Source organism: Culex pipiens, chromosome 3, assembly GCF_016801865.2.
Source record: "Culex pipiens pallens isolate TS chromosome 3, TS_CPP_V2, whole genome shotgun sequence".
NCBI lineage: Eukaryota > Metazoa > Arthropoda > Insecta > Diptera > Culicidae > Culex > Culex pipiens.
In genome coordinates, this window is record NC_068939.1 from 141,834,379 (window position 1) to 141,855,272 (window position 20,894).

Sequence of the window (20,894 nt, forward strand, 5' to 3'; positions counted from 1 at the left end):
CATTACAAACCCAACGGCGTTTACCAATCCGCCTGAAGCTTCGGGACGACCTCCGTTGAACTTCGCGGCCAGAACGTTTCCAGCTGAAACGTGTAACGTTACGCATTTAAGGCCACACAAGCTGGTGTGACGGAGTTTTCGCAAGTTGTCGTTCAGTTGCGTTGGCTCAAGTCCGATTAACTGTTACTACATCGAATGCAAATTTCGTTGGTCCGGAAAAAGCCGAACTTAAGCCGATACCGAGGTGGTCACTTCGATAAGTAGAACCTACGGTCGTGGCACATAGTGCTCTGGTGGAACTCGACCTCGCGTGATCACGTGTTACAGGGGGTAGTGAAAAGTGGATTCGAAGGATTTGTGCTTAACTTTTTAAAGGTATAAGATGATAGTGCGATTTGGGAGCAAGTGAGATTGTAGCAGATAATTTTAAAATTGTGATTAAACATCCGAGCTATGGCACTGGTGTTACGTAACTTGTACGATTATTATACGTACCTCTTCAAAGAGTATAATGGTTCGTATATAACGACTTCATGATAATTTGTACTAAACAGTGATTTAACCTGTGTCCTCGACAGATCCTCGAGTGGAGCACTATCCGCTGCTGGGATCACCATGGCCCGTGGTTTTGATCATCGCACTATACCTCAAGTTTGTCCAAAACTGGGGCCCTTGGGTGATGGAAAATCGGAAACCGTTCTGCCTTAAAACGGTCATGAACGTGTACAACTTTACGCAGATCGTGCTCAACGTGTACATCGGTACGACGGGAATTTACAATTCGATATTTGCCGACGATTACGACTGGGTGTGTGAACCGATCAATCAAAAGTCGAGTCCTGCCAGAAGAAAGCTACTCTTCGTGACCTATCTGTACTTTTTGTCCAAGATTGTGGATCTGTTGGATACAGTGAGTGGTTCAAGCAGGAGAGTTGAAGACAGAGAGTGATTGTGAATATCATTACTAATTGCAGGTGTTTTTCGTTTTGCGAAAAAAGAACAATCAAATCACGTTTCTACACATTTATCACCATGCCGGAATGGTGTTTGCCACATACATCTTCACGAAGTTTGTATCAGGTAAGTAATATCAAATCGGAACAGTTAACATTTAGGTACTAAAAATTAAGCGAATTAAGCTGTGGTAAACTTAAATAAAAATGTCAATCTAGTGCATAGCGCCAGATAAAAATGACCAAATGCTTCTGAATTTCTTATTGAAATCAAAAGAATAAGTTTAGCATAGGAAAGTACTTTGTTTACAGTTTTTCAAACTGCAAGCTAATAATTTTTTGATTCATTTTGTTTTGAAGTAGAACAAAAAAAAAACTAGTCGGAAAAATAGCAACCTCGACTGTATTTCTGACGAAAATTTTAAAAGTTTTGTTCGACTTAATTCGATTGTTTTAAAAAAAATTAAGATTTATTTTTCTATAAACTTTGGGACTTTTTTATTACCCAAATAAAAACTGACCATGAATTTAACATCGTGATTTAAATTTATGAGAATATTTTGAACTGTGGTTAGCAGTTTATGCAACGAGTTGCAAATGATGATTTTTTCAGCAGTTGAACTTTAATCGAACGACGTTTATCGAATTGGTTAAATACATCGGTGCTAAAAAACGACTTGCATTTTTTTCTACCTCGGATAAGATAGGTTTTTTTGTAAAGTGTAATTCTGTGGCTTTTTTTGCTTATTTTAATATTCTATTTTTTGATTTAGAGAAAACTTTGTCCATCAATTCCTATGGTAACACATTTCATCAATAGTTTCTCCATACCAGAATAAAAAATGAAATCTTTGCATTAAAAGGGGATTTTTGATTGATTAGTGTCTTTCTTTCCACAATATTCCGATTTAAAAAACAAAAAGGGACTCGTTTTTAATTGTTCTTGTTTTTCATTATTTCTGAACTTTGCAGAAAATTACAAAAAATCAGAATCAGGGAAAACATTGAATCGAATATTGATAATAATTTTTTTCACAGTTACAAGTTAAAATTGTTTTTTTGGGGCAACTCGGTTGCAATTTTATCTGATTTCGTGTGAGTAGAAAGATTTGATACAAAACCTATTCTATCCGAAACCAATCCAAAACATAAAGAATGACTAGGTTGATTCGGATCTAATTCCTTTAATTAATATTCCATTTACTATAGCTATTTGATACGAAGTTTTAAACAAAAATCGTGGTTTTGTTTATTCATAGAATTTTACCTTGAAATGTTCAGAAAAATCTTAAGATTCAGAAAACATGTTTGAGCACTAGCATAAGCATAACCTACACAGAAAAAAATATGTGAATTTACTCGACACGGAAAAAAATAATCACATGTAAACTCAGTTGATGTAAACTTGAGATTCGATGAAACGGTTGAATCACACGTAAAATCATGTTTTTACGTATAATTTGTTGCAAATTTACATGAAATTGCATTTAAATTTAAATGTTTAATGACGTGCAAAAGTGTTACATCATAAATGATGTAACATTCGTAAATGTTTTTTTGTGTGTACTCCGTTATTGACCAGGACCTCCAGAAGTTACATCCACGAGCCGTGGAAGATGAGTGGGAGCTATCTTTCCTCGCTACGCAACTTCTCAAAGGCCTCTATCATGCTGATCAATACCGGCGCCGGCCACAATCAGTGGTAGGGTCACGAGGAAGTGGATCGGAATGTTAGTCCCAGGGGGTAGCGAAGAAGCATCCGTCTTGGAAGTTCAGATAACAAACACTGAGAATCAGTATTATACATATTACTACGTAACACGAAGTGTGTTATTCTGGTTAAACTCAAAAGTCCCATGCAAATGTGTAAAAACAAACTGAAAACTGTCTGATGCCGATTCTCAGTGTACGGGCGCACTGTTTAATCGACCAAAAAAAAAAAGCAAAAAAAAATGTAAAAGAGAAAAATCACTTTTTTCGATATGAATTTTCAGCCAACATTGGGATGGAATCTCCAATAATATGATAGAATTTGCCATTAGCAACACAATTCATGTGTTTTTTTCAGGAATTTATTGCGAAATTGCGAAAAATTGTAAAATCAAAAACACAAACATTGATTTGTTATGGGCTACCATTTGACAGCTAGTGCTTTTGTTGTGGGTACACTCAAACCCCGGTGGTTTGACACCAACTGTTGTCAAACGAACGGGGTCACTTTTTAGTTTGACACCCCTTTTACACAGAGTTCACACACACTATCAAACGTTTGTTTTGATAGTGTGCGTGATCGCCGTATAAAAAGTGACAGTTTGTCACTTTTTAGTTTGACTTTGACCAACCAACGGGGTACAAACTAAAAAAGTGTCAAACGAAAAAGTGACCAACCACCGGGGGTTGAGTGTATTTAGAAAGAATTGAAAAGTAGTTCTCTTTAAAGTTGCAAAAAAAAAATGTTTTTAATTCTTGTATTTTTTCAATTGCCTGAAACATTTACCATCGATTCTTTAGGTCGAAATAAAACATTTTGCATCATTGGCTTCTCCATAAAAGTCTCCATACAAATTTGGCAGTTGTCCATTGAAAAGTGCTGTTGAAAAGGACCTTTATGAGTTTTTTGTCAAATCATCTGAAAATCAGTCAGCCAGATTTTAATAATGTACAAGTTTCCATCCACTTAAAAAATACAAAAGTCGATATGGGAAATCGTACAGAACTGGTCATAAAAAAAAATAAAATAATTGGAGCTGAAAAAACGTGAATGTCACATCTGTAGTGGTACACAGTTAAAAAATGTGTAATTTCGGAAGGTTCATTATTACCTCTTTCATGATGTAAATTTACCTTAATTTAGACTGAAAAAGTGACTTTACACCAGAAAAGAGTAAAATTAGACATTTCCAGAGGTGAAATTACACATTTTTCTAGCATAAAAGATGTATAAATTTCTAGATTTTTTACTGTGTATTTTGCACACCTATCTACCAGCGTTATTGCAAGACACCTTCCAGCGGCACCTTATATTGACGCATCAGAACTTTGACGTTCAATTCATTACAGTTTCTAAAAAGCATTTTCAGCTGAAACCAAGTAATAAATCGCTTATTGGGAAATAAGTTATCAATTTTCTCATAAAAGTTTAGCTAAAAAAATTCTTCAGTGGTAAACGTGAAATTAGATAAAAATGAGCTGAACTTATATAATAATAAATATTGAAGTCTTTAAACTATTTTCGGTTTGCGGTACTCTTGAAAATTTTCTGCTAACAAAATCTGAACAACAAACCCCTATCACGTGAATTCTAAATGTCTGTCCAAAACAAACCAGGACCTATGGAAAACCTTGAGCACCGTCAGCTGGAACAAACCAGAGCGCTCCAAAGTGAGTAGCATGCCACCTGAAACACAAAATTAGGGTACGTTATCCATTAGTGGACCCCTTTCCTATAGTGGACCCTCTGAAGGGTTTTTGATGAAAAATTCAATAAAATCACAATTTCAAGCGTGTTATTGTCTACAAATCTTTTATTTGGCATGTTCAGCATCGTTTAAACCAATGTTGACTGATAATTAACTGTCCTTTTCACCAAAATAAGTGTTTTGAGTTCGACTGAAATCTGAAAATTCTGAAATCAGCCATGGCCACTAGCATTTTCACAACAAAACTGCATTTATATTTTATGATTGAATTAACTATTCAATCATTTTTTGACTGATTATTTAACTTCAGCAAGTCGAAATAATGTAAGTTTAAGGAACTTTACTAAAATAAAGCAAAGAACTGCTCATTTTCGAGCAAAAATTCCATATATAGGACTACGAAAATCCAAACTTTTCCAAAAGTGGACACCTGTTAATTAGCCTTCAAAAATGAAGAAAACTATGTATTTAACCAAAAGTTTCTCTTAAACATACAATGAATGCTTGTTGTTATCAACCTAAACGCATATATTTTTCAATTATGAGTATAAATATAGCTGTTTCATGTTAAAAGTACCAAAAATGCTGAAGCTGTAAAAAATATAATAAATCAAAACTATAGTCAATTATACCCAACTGAAGCATCATAATTGCAGTTTGAAATGATATTTTATAATAATAAATCAAGAACAAAACATTTTTTTAAATAAACATGCGTGGTTTTATCAGCAACTGTAAACAAATCTATTGTTTAGTTTTGGTCAAAAATTACTTTTTTAAAATTATTTTATGTTTACAGTGGTTTTTGAAACGTTTTCTCTGATCTTTTTCGGAAATAATTGTGTTTAAATGTCTATTTGGTTGTGTTGTTGATTGAAGCCAAATTTGTTAATAAAACATATTTGTTCATGATAAAAAGTGAGCAGAATCCATCTTTTATTCATTATATCTATCATAAGACCTACACCATGCATCAAAACATCAAATATCGGTTAAATTTGGTTAAAAAATAACAGTTTGCCTATAGTGGACCCTGGTCTATAATCGGATTATGGACCCGGGTCCACTATAGGATAAGGGGGTCCATAAAAGGAAAAAAACTTTTTTTTCCAATGGCTATTTTTCTGCTCAAAAACAAATAAACTGTTGAAACAAATAGTCAAAATTATTCAAAAGACTTCAGATTTCATTGTTTTGTACAAAGGGTAATGAAAAAGTGCTTAAAAAATTGAAAATTTGTGAAAAATGTGCTTCGGCTCTACTAGGGGGTCCACTAATGGTTAAAATACCCTACCACCCCACTCCTCCTGTCCCGATTCATCCCCTTTGACGAGTTGAAGTAATTGTGCAACAGGGCGTGCGCGCGTTTCTGGGTATATATTTTCTCCAGTTTCAACATTAATTTTGCATTCTTTCATTTGAAAACTGTCTTAACGGTGTTGTTTTGCTGGTTTTGAACAGAATTTTGGAGGAAAAGCAGCAGCACCAACAATCCATATTACATGTGGCTTGTGGGTGTTGTGTTCGGAAACGAGCGAAGAAAGGATAATGTTGGTGTTTTGAACATTTTCAGCAATGTGGGAATGAATAAATCTTACGTTTTTCTTTCTAGATTGCTACTCAAGTATTTATTGGTGATCAGAGCGGTTGAATTCTGAAGCAACACGAGAAAAGGGCGGATACGCATTTTGACAGTTTAAACTATTTTGATAATTCATAAGCTTCAGGAAACTATTTCACAAAATTCGAAGTGTAAAACAATAGCTACTTCTCAACACTTCGGGATTTGTTAAATAGTTACTTGTTGTCTCGGAACTTGCAAAATAGTTCAAATGTTGCTCCAGAATTGGTTATGTTAGATTCAGATTATTTGAATTGATAATTTTTCATGTATAATTCAATAACCAGAATGTCTGTGAGAAAAATTGTAGTACTCTTAAAGATTTTGGAATTTCTTTCTTTTCAGGCAGCCACGCCACGCTGCTTGGGCTGATCAACAGTTGGGTGCATGTTATCATGTACTTTTACTACTTCCTGACCTCGTTCCGGCCTGAGCTGAAAAACTCCCTGTGGTGGAAGAAGCACATCACGCAAGTTCAACTGGTGGGTACACACATCGCACAAATACACACTCAATCGTCCTACCGGGTGTAACTGCCACGTGGCATGAGTTTTCGCTTTTCCCAAGGAAATAAATTGTACTATTTGACTTTAGGCAATTGAACAACTAACCCAATGTCACTTAACCGTTTTGTTTTGTTGCAGATCCAATTCCTGATACTGATGGTGCACTTTGGACTTCCGCTGGTGTTCGGGTACTGTAACTATCCGGTCTACTTGCTGTTCATCGGCTTCACGCAGAACGTGTTCATGTTTACGCTGTTTGCCGACTTTTACGTGAAGGCATACATCAAGAAGCGAAAGCCCAAATCGGTGACCTCCTAGAATGGCCCGTACTAAACCTAGAGCAGTTGATTAAATTTTAATGAGAGAATATTTAAATGTTTAAAACCACTAAACACACACAACAAACCGCACAAACTGCATCGCAAGCAAACTCATAGATATTGCCGAACCCGGATTATACTCGCATAACCGCACCACAAGCCACTACATTTAAAGTCCAACGAAAGCGATGTCGACTAGCTGTTTAGCATAGCAATAGGTTAAACCTTGTATTTATCAGTAGTTTTGTACTGCTCACAGCCGTTGGTTCCCGTGATCGCGAAAGGCGATGGGAAGCCAACTTGCAAATGCAAATGAATTATATATTAGAATAAAATGCCTTATTTCAATTGACCATGTGCTTTTGCTTCTTACCTTGTAGATCAATAATAGTTTAAATTTTTAGGTGTTCTATATAGGTGTTTCCTCCCATGTTTTAAAATTCCACTCAACGATACAATATCTTTTGATTCATGATTCATTAGGAGATACATTTCTTTATTGAATGAGTGCTACGCAAAGTCACTCGCACAGTCATTGACTTCCCTTTGGAAATACATTCGCTTAGAGAACGGTCGTTTGACATTCTATCGAGATTCCGATCAACTATCCCATGAGAGCATTTAAATGACTTCTGTCATCACGCAGCAAACATAAGGAAGATAGAGACGAAAAACGAGAGAAATAGTACATTTCTATTCCATTTCTCATCATTTTTTTGGCACACAAACCCACACGCAAGATGAGAAAGTAGCCATCAATATCTTTTTACTTGCGCTAACATTTTCAAAGCGCTTAAGATATGAAATTGCTTCCAACTACGGGCAACATGTTTTTTTGAACATTAGTTAGTCACTCACTTGAAAAATAATCCGAAAACATGTAAATAATTAGCAAGCGCCATAAAAACAAAAACGCGCCAAGTCATTTGACGTTTGACTATTGACGACCCATTCCAATCGAAGGCTGAAGAAAACCGAGCGAGAAGCGAAGGCAAACCACCAGCAGCGCCTGTTGGAGTGAGCCAGTGATGCCAGGAAACTTTCTCTATAAATACAACTTTTCATGAGTGTTCGCTCAAAATTTCATCACTAAGCAGACCCAAAAGAGCACCTGAAGAAAAAAATAAAAAAAAGGGTGTGGTTCAATACATTCTCGTCTGATTAGAATACGTTTGGGAAATATTTTTTTTTTAAATGCTTGTAAAAGGAATAGAATAACTTTTAGTAAAAGTGAAAATAAACAGAAATGTTCACGAAAAGTTGCTCTAGAGCTACTCGTTGGTGTGCTTGGTTTTAGTAAATTTTAAGGAACACTCCAGATTATCCAGCATCATTCAACGACCGCTTATTAGGCTAAAACGGGTATATTTCCCCTAGATCCCTTTTCAAGCATTGAGTTCCGAGAACATTTTTCTGGAGACGTGTGGTGCTTTAAGTTCGATTCATGCCCCAAGTAACCACAAGCACTAAATCAAAACTCTAATTTCACCCTAACTAAACATTACCGATGCTTTGACACTTTAAATTGTCTTTCCTAATGTTTCGAAACATTGGTAGCTTGAAACATTATTACCTACCGTATAATGACATATAGAACAGCCAATTAGAGTTTCAAAGCACTTAGTACAATAATGTTTTGAAGCATTAATGATAAGCTTTATATATCATTGTAAAGTAAGCTTTTAATGTTATATCACATGTTGACATTTCTTAAAATGTTTCAAAACACTAACTAAACACTAGTGAGGGCAATAAAAGTTTGGCCGTATTCGTGTTATTTTAAAAAATGTGTTTGCCGCAGGACCGACATCATTTTTTCGAAATCATATCCAAGAATCCTGTTAATGGTTTTTTTTTATATTTCATGTAAAACATCCTGAAAAATCATAAATAACTGTTTTTTACAAATAATGTTTTCATTTGATCAAACATGTATTCAGTTAAGTTTTCAAAATGTATTTGTATTTTCATCAAAAGCTCAATTTACATATCACTTTTCTTTGGCAATGCGGTGAGCTAAAATTGGTTCAGCCATTGCAATCACCAAACAAAAAAATATTATTTCAGCATAAGATCTCAAATTCCAAATTTGAGCCAAATCGGATCACTTTTGATTTGGATCCAGCGTTTCATACTTGGAATTGCTGATCCCTCATTTTAGCAAAAAGCCAGCCAAAATTAACGTAAAGAATGTACCTGTTTCTTATTCCAAATATTCTAAAAATGGTAGGATAAATGTAACCTGTAGACTTTAATAGTGGCAAAACACAAAAAAGTGGGGAATTTACACACTTTTTGTGACATGCTAGTGCAAAACATTTTTTTAACCCTCTACTGCCCAAATTTTTTTTTTGAAAATATTTATTTTTCCCGTGTTTGGGAGGTCATTTTGAGCAACTTTTGTTCTACGAAAAACTTTATTTCTCTTGTTTTATATTTTTCTTCTGAAATTTTCTAAAATTTTAAGAGTTCTTCTTTCCAATGGTTTTTAAAGATCAAAAATCGGTTGGAAAATTTTTTTTTGGCGATTTTTTAGATCGAAGCCCGTCTAAAGGCGAGGTTAGGTTGTAGAGGGTTAAAGGCAGTAGAGCAACTCTCTACGAAATCGGCCGATTTCGACCATTTTTATTTTTTGTATTTTTTATTTAGCTCAAACTTTGTGGGGGCCTTCCCTATGACCAAAGAAGCTATTTTGTGTCATTGGTTCACCCATACAATTTTGGCTGCTGTTTTACAAAAATGGTACGTAAATATTCAAACAGCTGTAACTTTTGAGTGAATTTTTCTGATCAATTTGGTGTTTTCGGCAAAGTTGTAGGTATTGTTGAGGACTATTGAGCAAAAAATAGGTACACGGAAAAAAAATTTATTAACTTTTTTTTTACAAAAACTCAGTTTCTCAAAATACGTATTTTTTGATTTTCGAGATTTTTCGATATGTTTTAGGGAACAAAACCCCGCAACTTTTGCGCCATAGAGAAACATGGTCAAAAAATATGCCACCGAGTTATAATTTTTGGAAAAATAATGATTTTTGGAAAAAAACGAAATTTCATGCAAAAATAAATTTGAAATATTTTTTTAATGTTAAATTGAATTTCCAATCGAAAAATACTATACAGATTTTTTGATAAAGGGCCCTGTTTTCAAGATATAGCCACCGAAAGTTTGATTTTAGCGAAATATTTGCAGTTTTTTGATTTAAAAAAAATAGTGACTGTGAGTGACCGTTTCTAAAAATATTTGTTCAGAAAATTTGCTATTAAATTGTCTAAGAGACATTGAAGATTGGACCTCGGGTTGCTGAGATACAGCCGCTTTAAGGAAAAGAAACAGGAAAATTTATGTTTTCTAAGTCTCACCCAAACAACTCACCATTTTCGAATGTCGATATCTCAGCAACTAATGGTCCGATTTTCAATGTTTAAACATGAAACATTCGTGAAATTTTCCGATTTATTCGAAAACAACATTTTTATTTTTTTTTATCAAGACTAACATTTCAAAAGGGCGTAATATTAAATATCTGGCCCTCAGAAGTCTTATTAACCCTCTACAACCCAACCCCGCCTGGACTGAGCTTACGACCTAACCCTCTAGGTAAGACCGAGGCCAACATTTACTTATCTGTCCGACGGAAGGCGTGATCAGACAAATCTCGCCTCGAAAAATTTCACCGAGACCTTCTGGGATCGAACCCAGGCCAACTGGGTGAGAGGGAACCACGCTTACCCCTACACTACGGGTCCTGGCTAAAAAGAACTCTTAAAATTTTAGAAAGTTTATGGATTGGAAGTTTTACTTGTTTGATGTGACTTTGCCAATGTTTTTAAGAATGTCATTTTTTTAAAGGTCACATGTAGCAGTGTTTTTTACTAACATTTCTTATATTTTAAGAAAAAGAAGTATGCAGTAATTTTTCTAGAGTCCCAGACTATGCCTTTACGCATTCATTTACAGTTTAAATGATAATGGGGCCATTTTATAGCAAAAAATGTAAAAAACATGCTAAAAATTGAAAAAGTTACTGCAAAATAATGAAAAAATAGATAGGCAAAATGTCATGATAGGAGGTGGTAGAGTAGGCCAAATACTACCAAAAACAAACATAAACTAAGCAAAATAAATACAGATTAAAAAACTAAAAATGAAACAACAAAAACTTAAAACAAGAGAAGTAAAGTTTTTCGTTGAACAAAAGTTGCTCAAAATGACCTCCTGGACACGGGGAAAATAAAGATTTTCGAAAAAAAAAATTTGGGCAGTAGAGGGTTTATTGAAAACAATTTGAAAGGGATTTTTCTGCGTTGATAATCATTTTAAGCTTTTTTTCGGCACGACTTTCAATTTCAATTTGGGTAATTCTCCGCCAACTCACACAGCAGTTGCCCCGACCCCTCTTCGATTTGCGTGAAACTTTGTCCTAAAGGGTAACTTTTGTCCCTGATCACGAATCCGAGGTCCGTTTTTTGATATCTCGTGACGGTACGACCCCTTCCATTTTTGAACATGCGAAAAAAGAGATGTTTTTCAATAATTTGCAGCCTGAAACGGTGATGAGATAGAAAATTGGTGTCAAAGGGACTTTAATGTAAAATTAGACGCCCGATTTGATGGCGTACTCAGGATTCCGAAAAAACGTATTTTTCATCAAAAAAAACACTAAAAAAGTTTTAAAAACTCTCCCATTTTCCGTTACTTGACTGTAAAATTTTTTGGAACATGTCATTTTATGGGAAATTTAGTGTTCTTTTCGAATCTACATTCACCCAGAAGGGTCATTTTTTCATTTAGAACAAAATTTTTCATTTTAAAATTTCGTGTTTTTTCTAACTTTGCGGGATTATTTTTTAGAGTGTAACAATGTTCTACAAAGTTGTAGAACAGACAATTACAAAAATTTTGATGAATAGATATAAGGGGTTTGCTTATAAACATCACGAGTTATCGCGATTTTACGAAAAAAAGTTTTGAAAAAGTTGGTCGTCATCGATCCATTCATGGTCACCCTCGACAGAGACGGACGACGAAACAAAGAGAAACGCAAAAAGTAACTTTTTCAAAACTTTTTTTCGTAAAATCGCGATAACTCGTGATGTTTATAAGCAAACCCCTTATGTCTATCTAGCTTTTCGTTCAATGTTTGTCCCGTTTAATATTAGTACAGTCATCCCACATATTCGGAACGGTTTCCAGATCGGCCAATGTTCAAAAAATCATGGCAAATCGATTATTGAACTTAATGATTCGCTTTTACCTTCATTTGAAAGCTTTTATTGCGATCTTTCGAATGCTGTATCGAACATCTGCAAATTTTAACTTTTATATGAAGTTTTTGAAGAATTACTTTGACCCTTGAAATCCACAAATTCGGAACACTTTTTTCTTACGAATGTAAACAAACTTTGGATCTCTCCAGAAGTACATATTTATTACCAAATAATGACTTCACACACTGAAACCAATAAAACTCAAGCTTAGTGATGTTTTATACATGGTTTGATAACTTTTTTTGTGAAAATGTCAGTTAAATTCAGGTGTTCCACAATTGTGGAAGGCACAATAACATCCCACAATTATGAAACAGGCCATTTGTAGGCAGTGTTTTGCTGCTATAGACAAAATAGTCTTGGAATGAAGTTTTTTGTTCAGAAAGTACTACTTTTACTATTTCACTAGTTAGATAATGTCCAAATGAAGGTTCTAAAAATAGTAAGGTCGACAGAAAAGCTACTTTTGGCATGCTATTGACAAATTATCATAAAAGTGTTCCGAACTTGTGGGTGTTCCGAATATGTGGGATGACTGTATTTAGTCTGCAAAGACGGTGTGATTGTCTTTTCAAGCTTGTGACGATACACTACCTTCCTTTACTAAGCAATCGATTCCAGAAGGAAAAATATCACCAGTTGTGTTGGACCGAGCCGAGATGAAGGCAAATAACTATTTGTGGTAATGTGCATGCATATTAGAAAAATATGTTTTTTTCAGATTTTTTTTTATTGGATTTGGAGTAACCTAATCATTGAAAAATATTTGCAAAGACCTAGTTGGGTTATTGAAGATATAAATATAATGTTAAATTTCAGCTTTAACTGGCCAATTTTCAAAGAAATGTCATCAAAAAAAGAAAATTTCTACTTTATAATGTCATCAATTGTTTATTTGTAATAACTAATCTACGACTTGTCCTTCCTTTTAGCCGGTAAATGTACATCTCTTTATATCGTCGCGTTCTGCACTGCAAAATAATAACCATTTTAAGTTTTCATAGTTCAACTGGATTTGCTTGCTTCATTAAATTAATTTAACACGTTTGTTAGCACGTAAACTTGTTTGTTTTTCTGTTATCTTCCCTCATTACACTTTCATGTTTCTTATCGTACTTTATAAATGATTCACTATTTGCACGATGATGGCTGCGTTAAACATTATTCAACTAGTTTTCTTCTTTGTTATTTTTTTTTCTTATCCTTGATGATGCTGTCTTTCACTAATTTACATATGCTTCTTATCAAATGAATGATTATAAAAAAGTAACAACGACGACGACGACGACGCTTGTGTTGCACGATTTGTTTAAGTGCTGGAGGGGGTGGTTTTTAATATATATTTTTTTTAAATCTGTTTTAATTATGTTTTAAATGTTGTTTCGATAGCGTTACCAATAAAAACAATTGGGTCCAACTAATGTGTTACTTTTTTTCTTCCTAACCAGCCTTCGTTACAGTGTTTTCTAACTGTGTGTTCCCTTTGTTATCGGTATCGTGGATCTCTAAAATATGCCTCACTGACGATGTTGCTGCTACCTGATTTATGCCACTCTCTATCTCTCTAACTGGGGTTGGTTGTGAAGTGATTGATTTGCTTGGGCAGTGATGGGAAGCGATGCTGTCTAAGCTCAATAATTGTTAGCAACAGTTCGGTAGAGATAGTTTTGCAGTAAAGCCGTTACTAGCGAATAGAGTCGGATGTTTGTTTAAGGCATGTGATTGGTTTTGGGTATCATTCACAAAAAGGAATCGATATAATTTATCATTATTTGCAAGCAAAATGAGTTCTTTGGATTTATTCTTAAAAAAGCAAAATGTATTTACTTTGGATTTGAATAATTATAAAATTTCTTCGACAAATTTCGACAATCTCAAATAAAAATTCCAAGCTCCTTACCACAATAGAAAAACCGACGGGACATCGTAGTTGCGGTTTAAATCCGAATTAGACAATGTTATCTGGCTTCCTGCACGCCTTGTAGAACAAGTTGTCCGACGACGAGCGCAGTAACAGAAGCTTCTGAGCTTTTGCTTGGTGGTTGGCAGAACTAAATTTTACATGCCCCAGTGCATCCTTCCTTTCTGGCCATACCAGATTTGTTTATTATAACGGTAGGGGCTTGCTTTCAATGAAATGAGGCCATATTTTTGGTTTGTTCGAGTAGTTGGAAAAATCTACTGTTGAAGGAAAGTAAATAAATTTGGGTTTAAGCTCTGCTGGTTTGTTTATTCAAATTACTGCCAAAAATATCTGATAACGGAAATTCTAGCAAAATTTGATGATTTTTGATTGATTCTACTGTTATTCTGACCAAAAAATCTACTGTAAGTGATAGCTGCAGAAAAGACAGTTGTCATTATAATCTCAAAATTAATTGACGACAGTTTTTTTTCAACAGTTTATGTGAGATGAATAAAAATCAAAATTAGTGCCGTGGAATTGATCACTGTCACAGCTTCCAATACTGTTTATTTCATTTGCAGAAAAAAGAGGATTTCGCCAAAAATACCGATGAGATGAATAGCAAAAATTCCACCGGACAATAAATGTTTCCGAAACATACGCCATTGATCGCACACGAAGTTGAAACAAACTAAACCGAGCACCGCACTCAAGCAAACGCTCTACATGAAGGCTCATGCTCTCTCTTTTATTCTCTCTCTTTCTTGCTTGAGTGGTGACAGCAATCATTTGAGTGCAGTCATGGGGAAGGTGATCTGTATTTCCCCATAAAATGTCAAAGAAACGCGCTCTGTGCGAATGTATTTCGCATGAGAAACGAAAGACTTTGAGAGATACTCTCTCGGTCGTGTGTGAACAATAGAGGAGAAAAGCAACTCGCGACAAAATTTTGAGGCTAGGAATTTTGACAGGTATGGTTTTCATAAAGTATTCGCCTCCTTTTCTCTCCCACAGAAAACCAGGGAACGAGGTAGCTGTCAAACTAGGCCAAAATGTTAAAGTCACTCACAAAATGAACTTTGAGTGATTTGAGTTCATTTCTGACGTCACGATTTTCTCCTCTATTGTTAAAGTCACTCACAAAATGAACTTTGAGTGATTTGAGTTCATTCCTGACGTCACGATTTTCTCCTCTATAGAGGAGTAATCGTGACGTCAGAAATGAACTCAAATCACTCAAAGTTTATTTTGTGAGTGACTTTAACATTTTGGCCTAGTTTGACAGCTACCTCATTCCCAGGTTTTCTGTGGGAGAGAAAAGGAGGCGAATACTTTATGAAAATCCTGCCTGTCAAAATTCCTAGCCTCAAAATTTTGTCGCGAGTTGCTTTTCTCCACTATTGCCTGTGAGGATACCAATGGTATTTTCTGAATATTTCATCGCCATCTTGGATTTAAAAATTAAAATTTAGAGCAGTGTTGGGGTCAAATCAGAGCAAAAACTTGTTTTTCTCGTGGTTCGATTATCTGAAATATTTTATCCTTCGCATAATCGAGTCTGGATACCGTTTTATGAGCAATAACAAAGTGTATGGGATCAGAATTGTTTGTTTTAAAGTTAAAACACTCGTGAATTGTATATTTTCAATTCGTTTATTTATGTAATTAGGAATATGCATATTTTCCATATGAAACAAGTATTTTTATTGAGTCACCGTCAAATATTTTTAAAGTATTTTTTAAGTATGAGTTTGAGTCATTGAGTGTATCACTGAGAAATATGAAAAAGTGAGGTCACGATTCACGAACTTACAGATGAAAACTTTTTTTTTTAGAGAATGAAATAACTTTGCATCACTCCTTACTTTTTTCCCAATCTCAATTCAGGACCTGAATGAAGATAAAACGTTAACTAATGCGGGTCAAGAACTAAAGTTTATTATCAAGGTAATTAAGCAACAATCCTTCTAATTCAACTAGCAACGGAGGGCGCGCATGATGATGATCTACTGTGCCATCTTTTCTTATGTTTTACTCGACCTTCTAAGTCGATACTTTTGCTCTAACCCTGCCATGTGATCCTCTACATTCACTACGTGTAAACCATAATGCATTTCTGTTTATTCTATCCCGGTTCAATATTTTCTCTTACTTTCCTTTCTTAAAAACACTTACTTCACACCCCGATACCCGATAACGAATTCCACTATGTGATTTTACTAAAAGTTAAGCATTCTCGTCTAACAAGTGTGTGTGTGATTTTGTCATCCTTTGGCCTGGCCTCGACGGGGGTTCGGTCCGGTTTTATCGGGTGTCGTCCTCGCCCTCGGACGAGCTGCGGATCGTGTTGTATGACGAGTTGCGGCTCTTCAGCATCCGCAGGAAGCTCCCGACGGCGAAGATCGTCCGCCGGTGGCGGTGAAAGATGCCCTGGTACAGCGCGTCCCGCAGCGCCTTCCGATCGTCGACGACTTCTGCGGTCGGAGGATGGAAGGAGGGTGGGAAGAAGTTAAAATCTGTATTAGTGACAGTAAGGAATTTATGCTACAAATGAAAAAAAAAACCCCAGGAAAACCGAGATTTATGATGGATTTTAGATGAACTCTTCCCATTTTTAGCAAAACTATATCGGATGAATCATATTCCAAGTAACATTTTTTCCAGGAGTTCTACAAGAGCTCTTCAAGATAGCTACAGCATAGCAGTTTGGACCGCGGAAGGATAAAACTCTCTTCAAGTACTCTTCCAAACTCCTGAAGAAGTTTTGAAGAGAAGTTAATCCTACCGCGGTCCAAACTGCTATGCTGTAGCTATCTTAAAGAGCTCTTGTAGAACTCCTGGAAAAAATGTTACTTGGAATACATTAAAAAAAAGGCATGTGCTATGAGTTTTCCATTTTTTGACTGTTAAACCTTCCAGGATTAAAAAAAAATGGTTTAATGATGGGAACATCATTTTTAGGATCATACGACAATTATAGGCTACCTTAGAAAATTTTGATTGTTGGGTCAATGTGACCCATCAGGCCTGAAAGGATTAAAGGATTTTTTTAAATCAATTTGCTGTCTTTGGCAAAGTTGTAGGTATGAATGAGGACTACTTGTACTAGTTTTCGAAATCGTTTATTTTCGCTGAAAAATTAATTGTTTTTTTTTTTGTTTGAGGGGACAAAAAATGCCATCATTTCAGAAAATTTAAGCAAAGGCAATACATCTTTGACCAATTAATGTTTTTAAAAATTATATCTAAAAAAATTTAAAACATATTTTTACTTTATTTTTTAATTAGAAATCCAATTTCCAATCAAAAGTTCTTTTGTTAAATTTTGATGACGATGATTTTTTAAATCAATTTTTAGTAACTACAAATTATTAAAAAAAAATCAGCAAACATAATTTCCGTGTAACAATTTGTTTCGGTAGAGTCCCCATCGATACCTACAACATTGCTGATGACAGAGTCTCAAAATTATACTCTTTTGTCATTAAAATGCTGATAACTTTCTTTAGATGAAAAGTTGTCCCATTACAAAATTTAAATTAGCTGGTTTCAAATTAATGCAACAGCAAATTTTTCGGTTAAATCAGCTAAATTTTTTTATCGATTTTGAAATGGTAAATTAGCAGACCCTGATTGCTTGTTCGTTGAAAATGTCTGCGAATTGCGTGCAATTTATTGACACATTTAATTTTTTGCCGCAGAATTAGGGGAAATATGCCCATTTTAAGCCTAATAAGCGGTGGTGTTTGAATGATGCTGGATAATCTGGATTGTTCCTTGAAATTCATTAAAACCAAGTACACCAACGAGTAGAGCAACTTTTTGTGAACATTTCTGTTTATTTTCACTTTTATTAAAAGTTATGCTATTCCTTTTACAAGCATTTAAAAAAATATTTCAAAAATGCATTCTAATCAGTCGAGTGCATTGGGCCACGCCCATTTTTCTATTTTCAGCTTAGTTCTTTTTTTCTTCCAGCGCTCTTTTAGGTCTGCTTAGTGCTGCCAAAATTGATGAAATTTTAAGCGAACACTCACGAAAAGTAGCATTCATAGCGAAAGTTTCCTGGCGCTGCACCAGCATGTTGGTGGTGTTGGTGGCCACCCTTTGTTCTTTATTTGCCTTCGCTGCTCGCTCGGGTTTCTTCAGCCTTCGATTGGAATGGGTAGTCAAAATTGAAACGTCAAAAGACTTAGCGCGTTTGTTTTTTTGGATGGTGCTTGCTAATTATTTACATTTTTCTGGATTATTTTTCAAGTGAATGACTAAGTAATGGTCCAAAGAACATGTGAAAAGATATTGATGGCGACTTTCGTTAAGCAGTTAACCTCTGATCTTGCGTGTGAATGGTCTCGCAATATAGAAATTTTGATCAAAAAAGCATTAAATTTGATCTTTTTGGCCAGTAAATGGCATAAATTTGCGTGCTTACTCGAGGCGGTGCTGTTGCTGGTATGTTTATAGCCTGAAAAGTATTTTTGGAGCTTAAATTGAGCATCAAACTCTCCATATGACGAAGATAGGTGTTTGATTAGCAAGGCTATATTTCCCCTATTGCCACAATTTAGCACACAAGTAACTATATTAATTGTTTATTTTTTTGCTTTTGTTTTTTTATTGCCGATTTTTTTTTCGATAGAATCATATTCACCGGGAACCGTGGTGTAGGGGTAAGCGTGGTTGCCTCTCACCCAATCGGCTTAAGTTTGATCCCAGACGGTCCCGGTGGCATTTTTCGAGAAGAGATTTGTCTGACCACGCCTTCCGTCGGATGGGGAAGTAAATGTTGGCCTCAGTCTAACCTAGATGTTAGGTCGTTAGCTCAGTCCAGGTGTAGGAGTTGTCTCACTGGGTCCTGCCTCGGTGGAGTCGCTGGTAGGCAGTTGGACTAACAATCCAAAGGTCGTCAGTTCGAATCACGGGGTGGATGGAAGCTAAGGTGTAAAAAGAGGTTTGCAGTTGCCTCAACAACCAAACCTTCGGACACCTGGTTTCGAGTAGGAATCTCTCAATCGAGAACGCTAAGGCAATGCTGTAGAGTGATTTTGATTTTTCATTTTCACCTACAATTTTTATGGACAATTAAAGTGAAATTTAAAAATAAATAAACCACTACACAGTAAAAAAAAACATGGTAATATTACATCTGAGAAGGGGTGCTTCTTTTATGTCAGAAAAAAGTTTAATTTTACTTCTGAAATTTTGTAATTTTACCACTTCTCTGGTGTAATTTTTAACTTTTCAAAATTACACCTTCCAAATTAACACAATTTTTATTGTTATTATTGTTTACCTGATGAACTGAAACTTCTTTTGTCCGACTCAACAGTGCTGGAATTTTGTAGACAACGACAATCCCAAAAACTGTTTCTGAAATCCTTTATTTTTGGGTTTAATGTTGTTGTTGTAAATTCTATATTTTTAGAAAATTTTTAGTTTAAAAACTTTGCACTATCGGTTTTAATGGGACGCCTTTGGTTTTAACTTTTGGTTTTGTGATGAATGCCAAATTTCTCGAAATAAATAAACACTCAATTTTTAAACTTTTGCAGTCGTACCAAGTGTTATTGTACAGTCGAGAATCAAAAATTTAGAATTTTTAATTTAAATTTCATTTTGTTATGTTAACTTTAAAAATTAGGTGTTTTTTTTTAAAGGTCCAATAAACCAAATTTCCAGTTTTTGCTTTTTGGGTGTTTTTGAAACCGCCTTGAGTCAAAGGTATTAAATAACACCCTTAAAGCAAAAACTGAAAATTTGGTTAATCGGACCTTTTCAAAAAAAAAAAAAAAAAAAACCTAGAAATACAAAATAAAAATTCATTACATCATTCATGGTTGAGAATGCAATTTTTTGATTTTTTTAAATTATGAGTCCAAAAGCCTGACTTACCGACTGTCGCGGCGGGTGACTTGGGCGAGCCGAGCTCGTCGCTGAACGTGCGCTCCTTCAGCTTCCGGTGCTTCATGATGATGGCGGTCGTGGTGGTCGCCGCCGAGTTCGACGTCGAGGAATGTGTGGTGGTGGCGGTGCTGGCCGCACTGCTGATGCCACTGCCACTCGCTATCGATTCCGTGGCCGTGGCCGACTGTGAACAACTGCCCGTGGCCGCCTGCACCTCGGTCAGGTCCAGTTTCATGGCCCGCTTGGCCAGTTCGGTGTCCGTCGCGGCCGCGGTGGTGGACAGCGGTGAGGTGGGCGAGGTCGTCGAGGTGGGCGATTTCAGCGGGATCGGAATCTCCAGATCGATCGATTTCTGGCTAACAGCACTTTGCGATAGTGTTGAACGATTATCACAGATTTGTCTCGTGGGGTCGATATCCATAATTGAAACCATGGTTTGCCGGTTGGGCCCACGCGTGGAGGTTACTTGCCAGCCCGGCGATGGCTGGGCGAACGATGAAACGTATGACGATGATTGATAAAACTGTGTAAAAATTCTCTCACTATCATATTACTTTGTTCGAGTAGTCTTGGTTGGTTTTTGGGGATGTTGTTGTATAGAGCCTTACGGTGGCCTTGCTTCGCTCTCGTAATTGCTGGATGCCGGAACACCGAGACTGTTGGTGTGAGGCTGCAAAAAGCAACCGTTGTTGTTCAAGCGATTGTCGCCGACTTGGTCAGTACTGAGCTTCAACGAATTGGCGCTATTTTTCTGGGCCAATTTGCTCGCATCACTCCTGGGATCGCTGGAAGAACACTCCGTCAGTATGATTTTTGGCAACGCTTCGTCGTTCTCCAAATCTGCACCCTCCAACTTTAGCTGGTACAGATTATCGATTAGGTTTTGTAGTTTTTCAGACTTTTCATGATTTAGCTTCGAGGGAAAACTGTCCATAATAGTAGACCGAAAGACACGACGTTTGCGACAAACTAGCTGATCGAGCACTTCCGAGGTT

The 20,894-nt window shown here is 35.9% G+C and overlaps 2 protein-coding genes across 2 annotated transcripts; one reads left to right on the top strand and one right to left on the bottom strand.

Annotated features, from left to right (window-relative positions):
- LOC120423379 (elongation of very long chain fatty acids protein 7-like) lies at window positions 1-7,171 on the top strand. Its single transcript, XM_039587163.2, has 5 exons — window positions 1-514; window positions 579-910; window positions 975-1,080; window positions 6,339-6,475; window positions 6,638-7,171. The coding sequence occupies exons 1-5, from the start codon at window positions 454-456 to the stop codon at window positions 6,815-6,817; spliced, it is 816 nt and encodes a 271-aa protein (XP_039443097.1). The 5' UTR covers window positions 1-453; the 3' UTR covers window positions 6,818-7,171.
- Window positions 7,172-13,221: 6,050 nt separating this feature from the next.
- Window positions 13,222-20,425, bottom strand: LOC120423376 (uncharacterized). Its single transcript, XM_039587160.2, has 2 exons — window positions 19,888-20,425; window positions 13,222-16,469 (listed from the first exon to the last, which is right to left on the bottom strand). The coding sequence occupies exons 1-2, from the start codon at window positions 20,330-20,332 to the stop codon at window positions 16,300-16,302; spliced, it is 615 nt and encodes a 204-aa protein (XP_039443094.1). The 5' UTR covers window positions 20,333-20,425; the 3' UTR covers window positions 13,222-16,299.
- Between the last annotated feature and the right edge of the window lie 469 nt (window positions 20,426-20,894).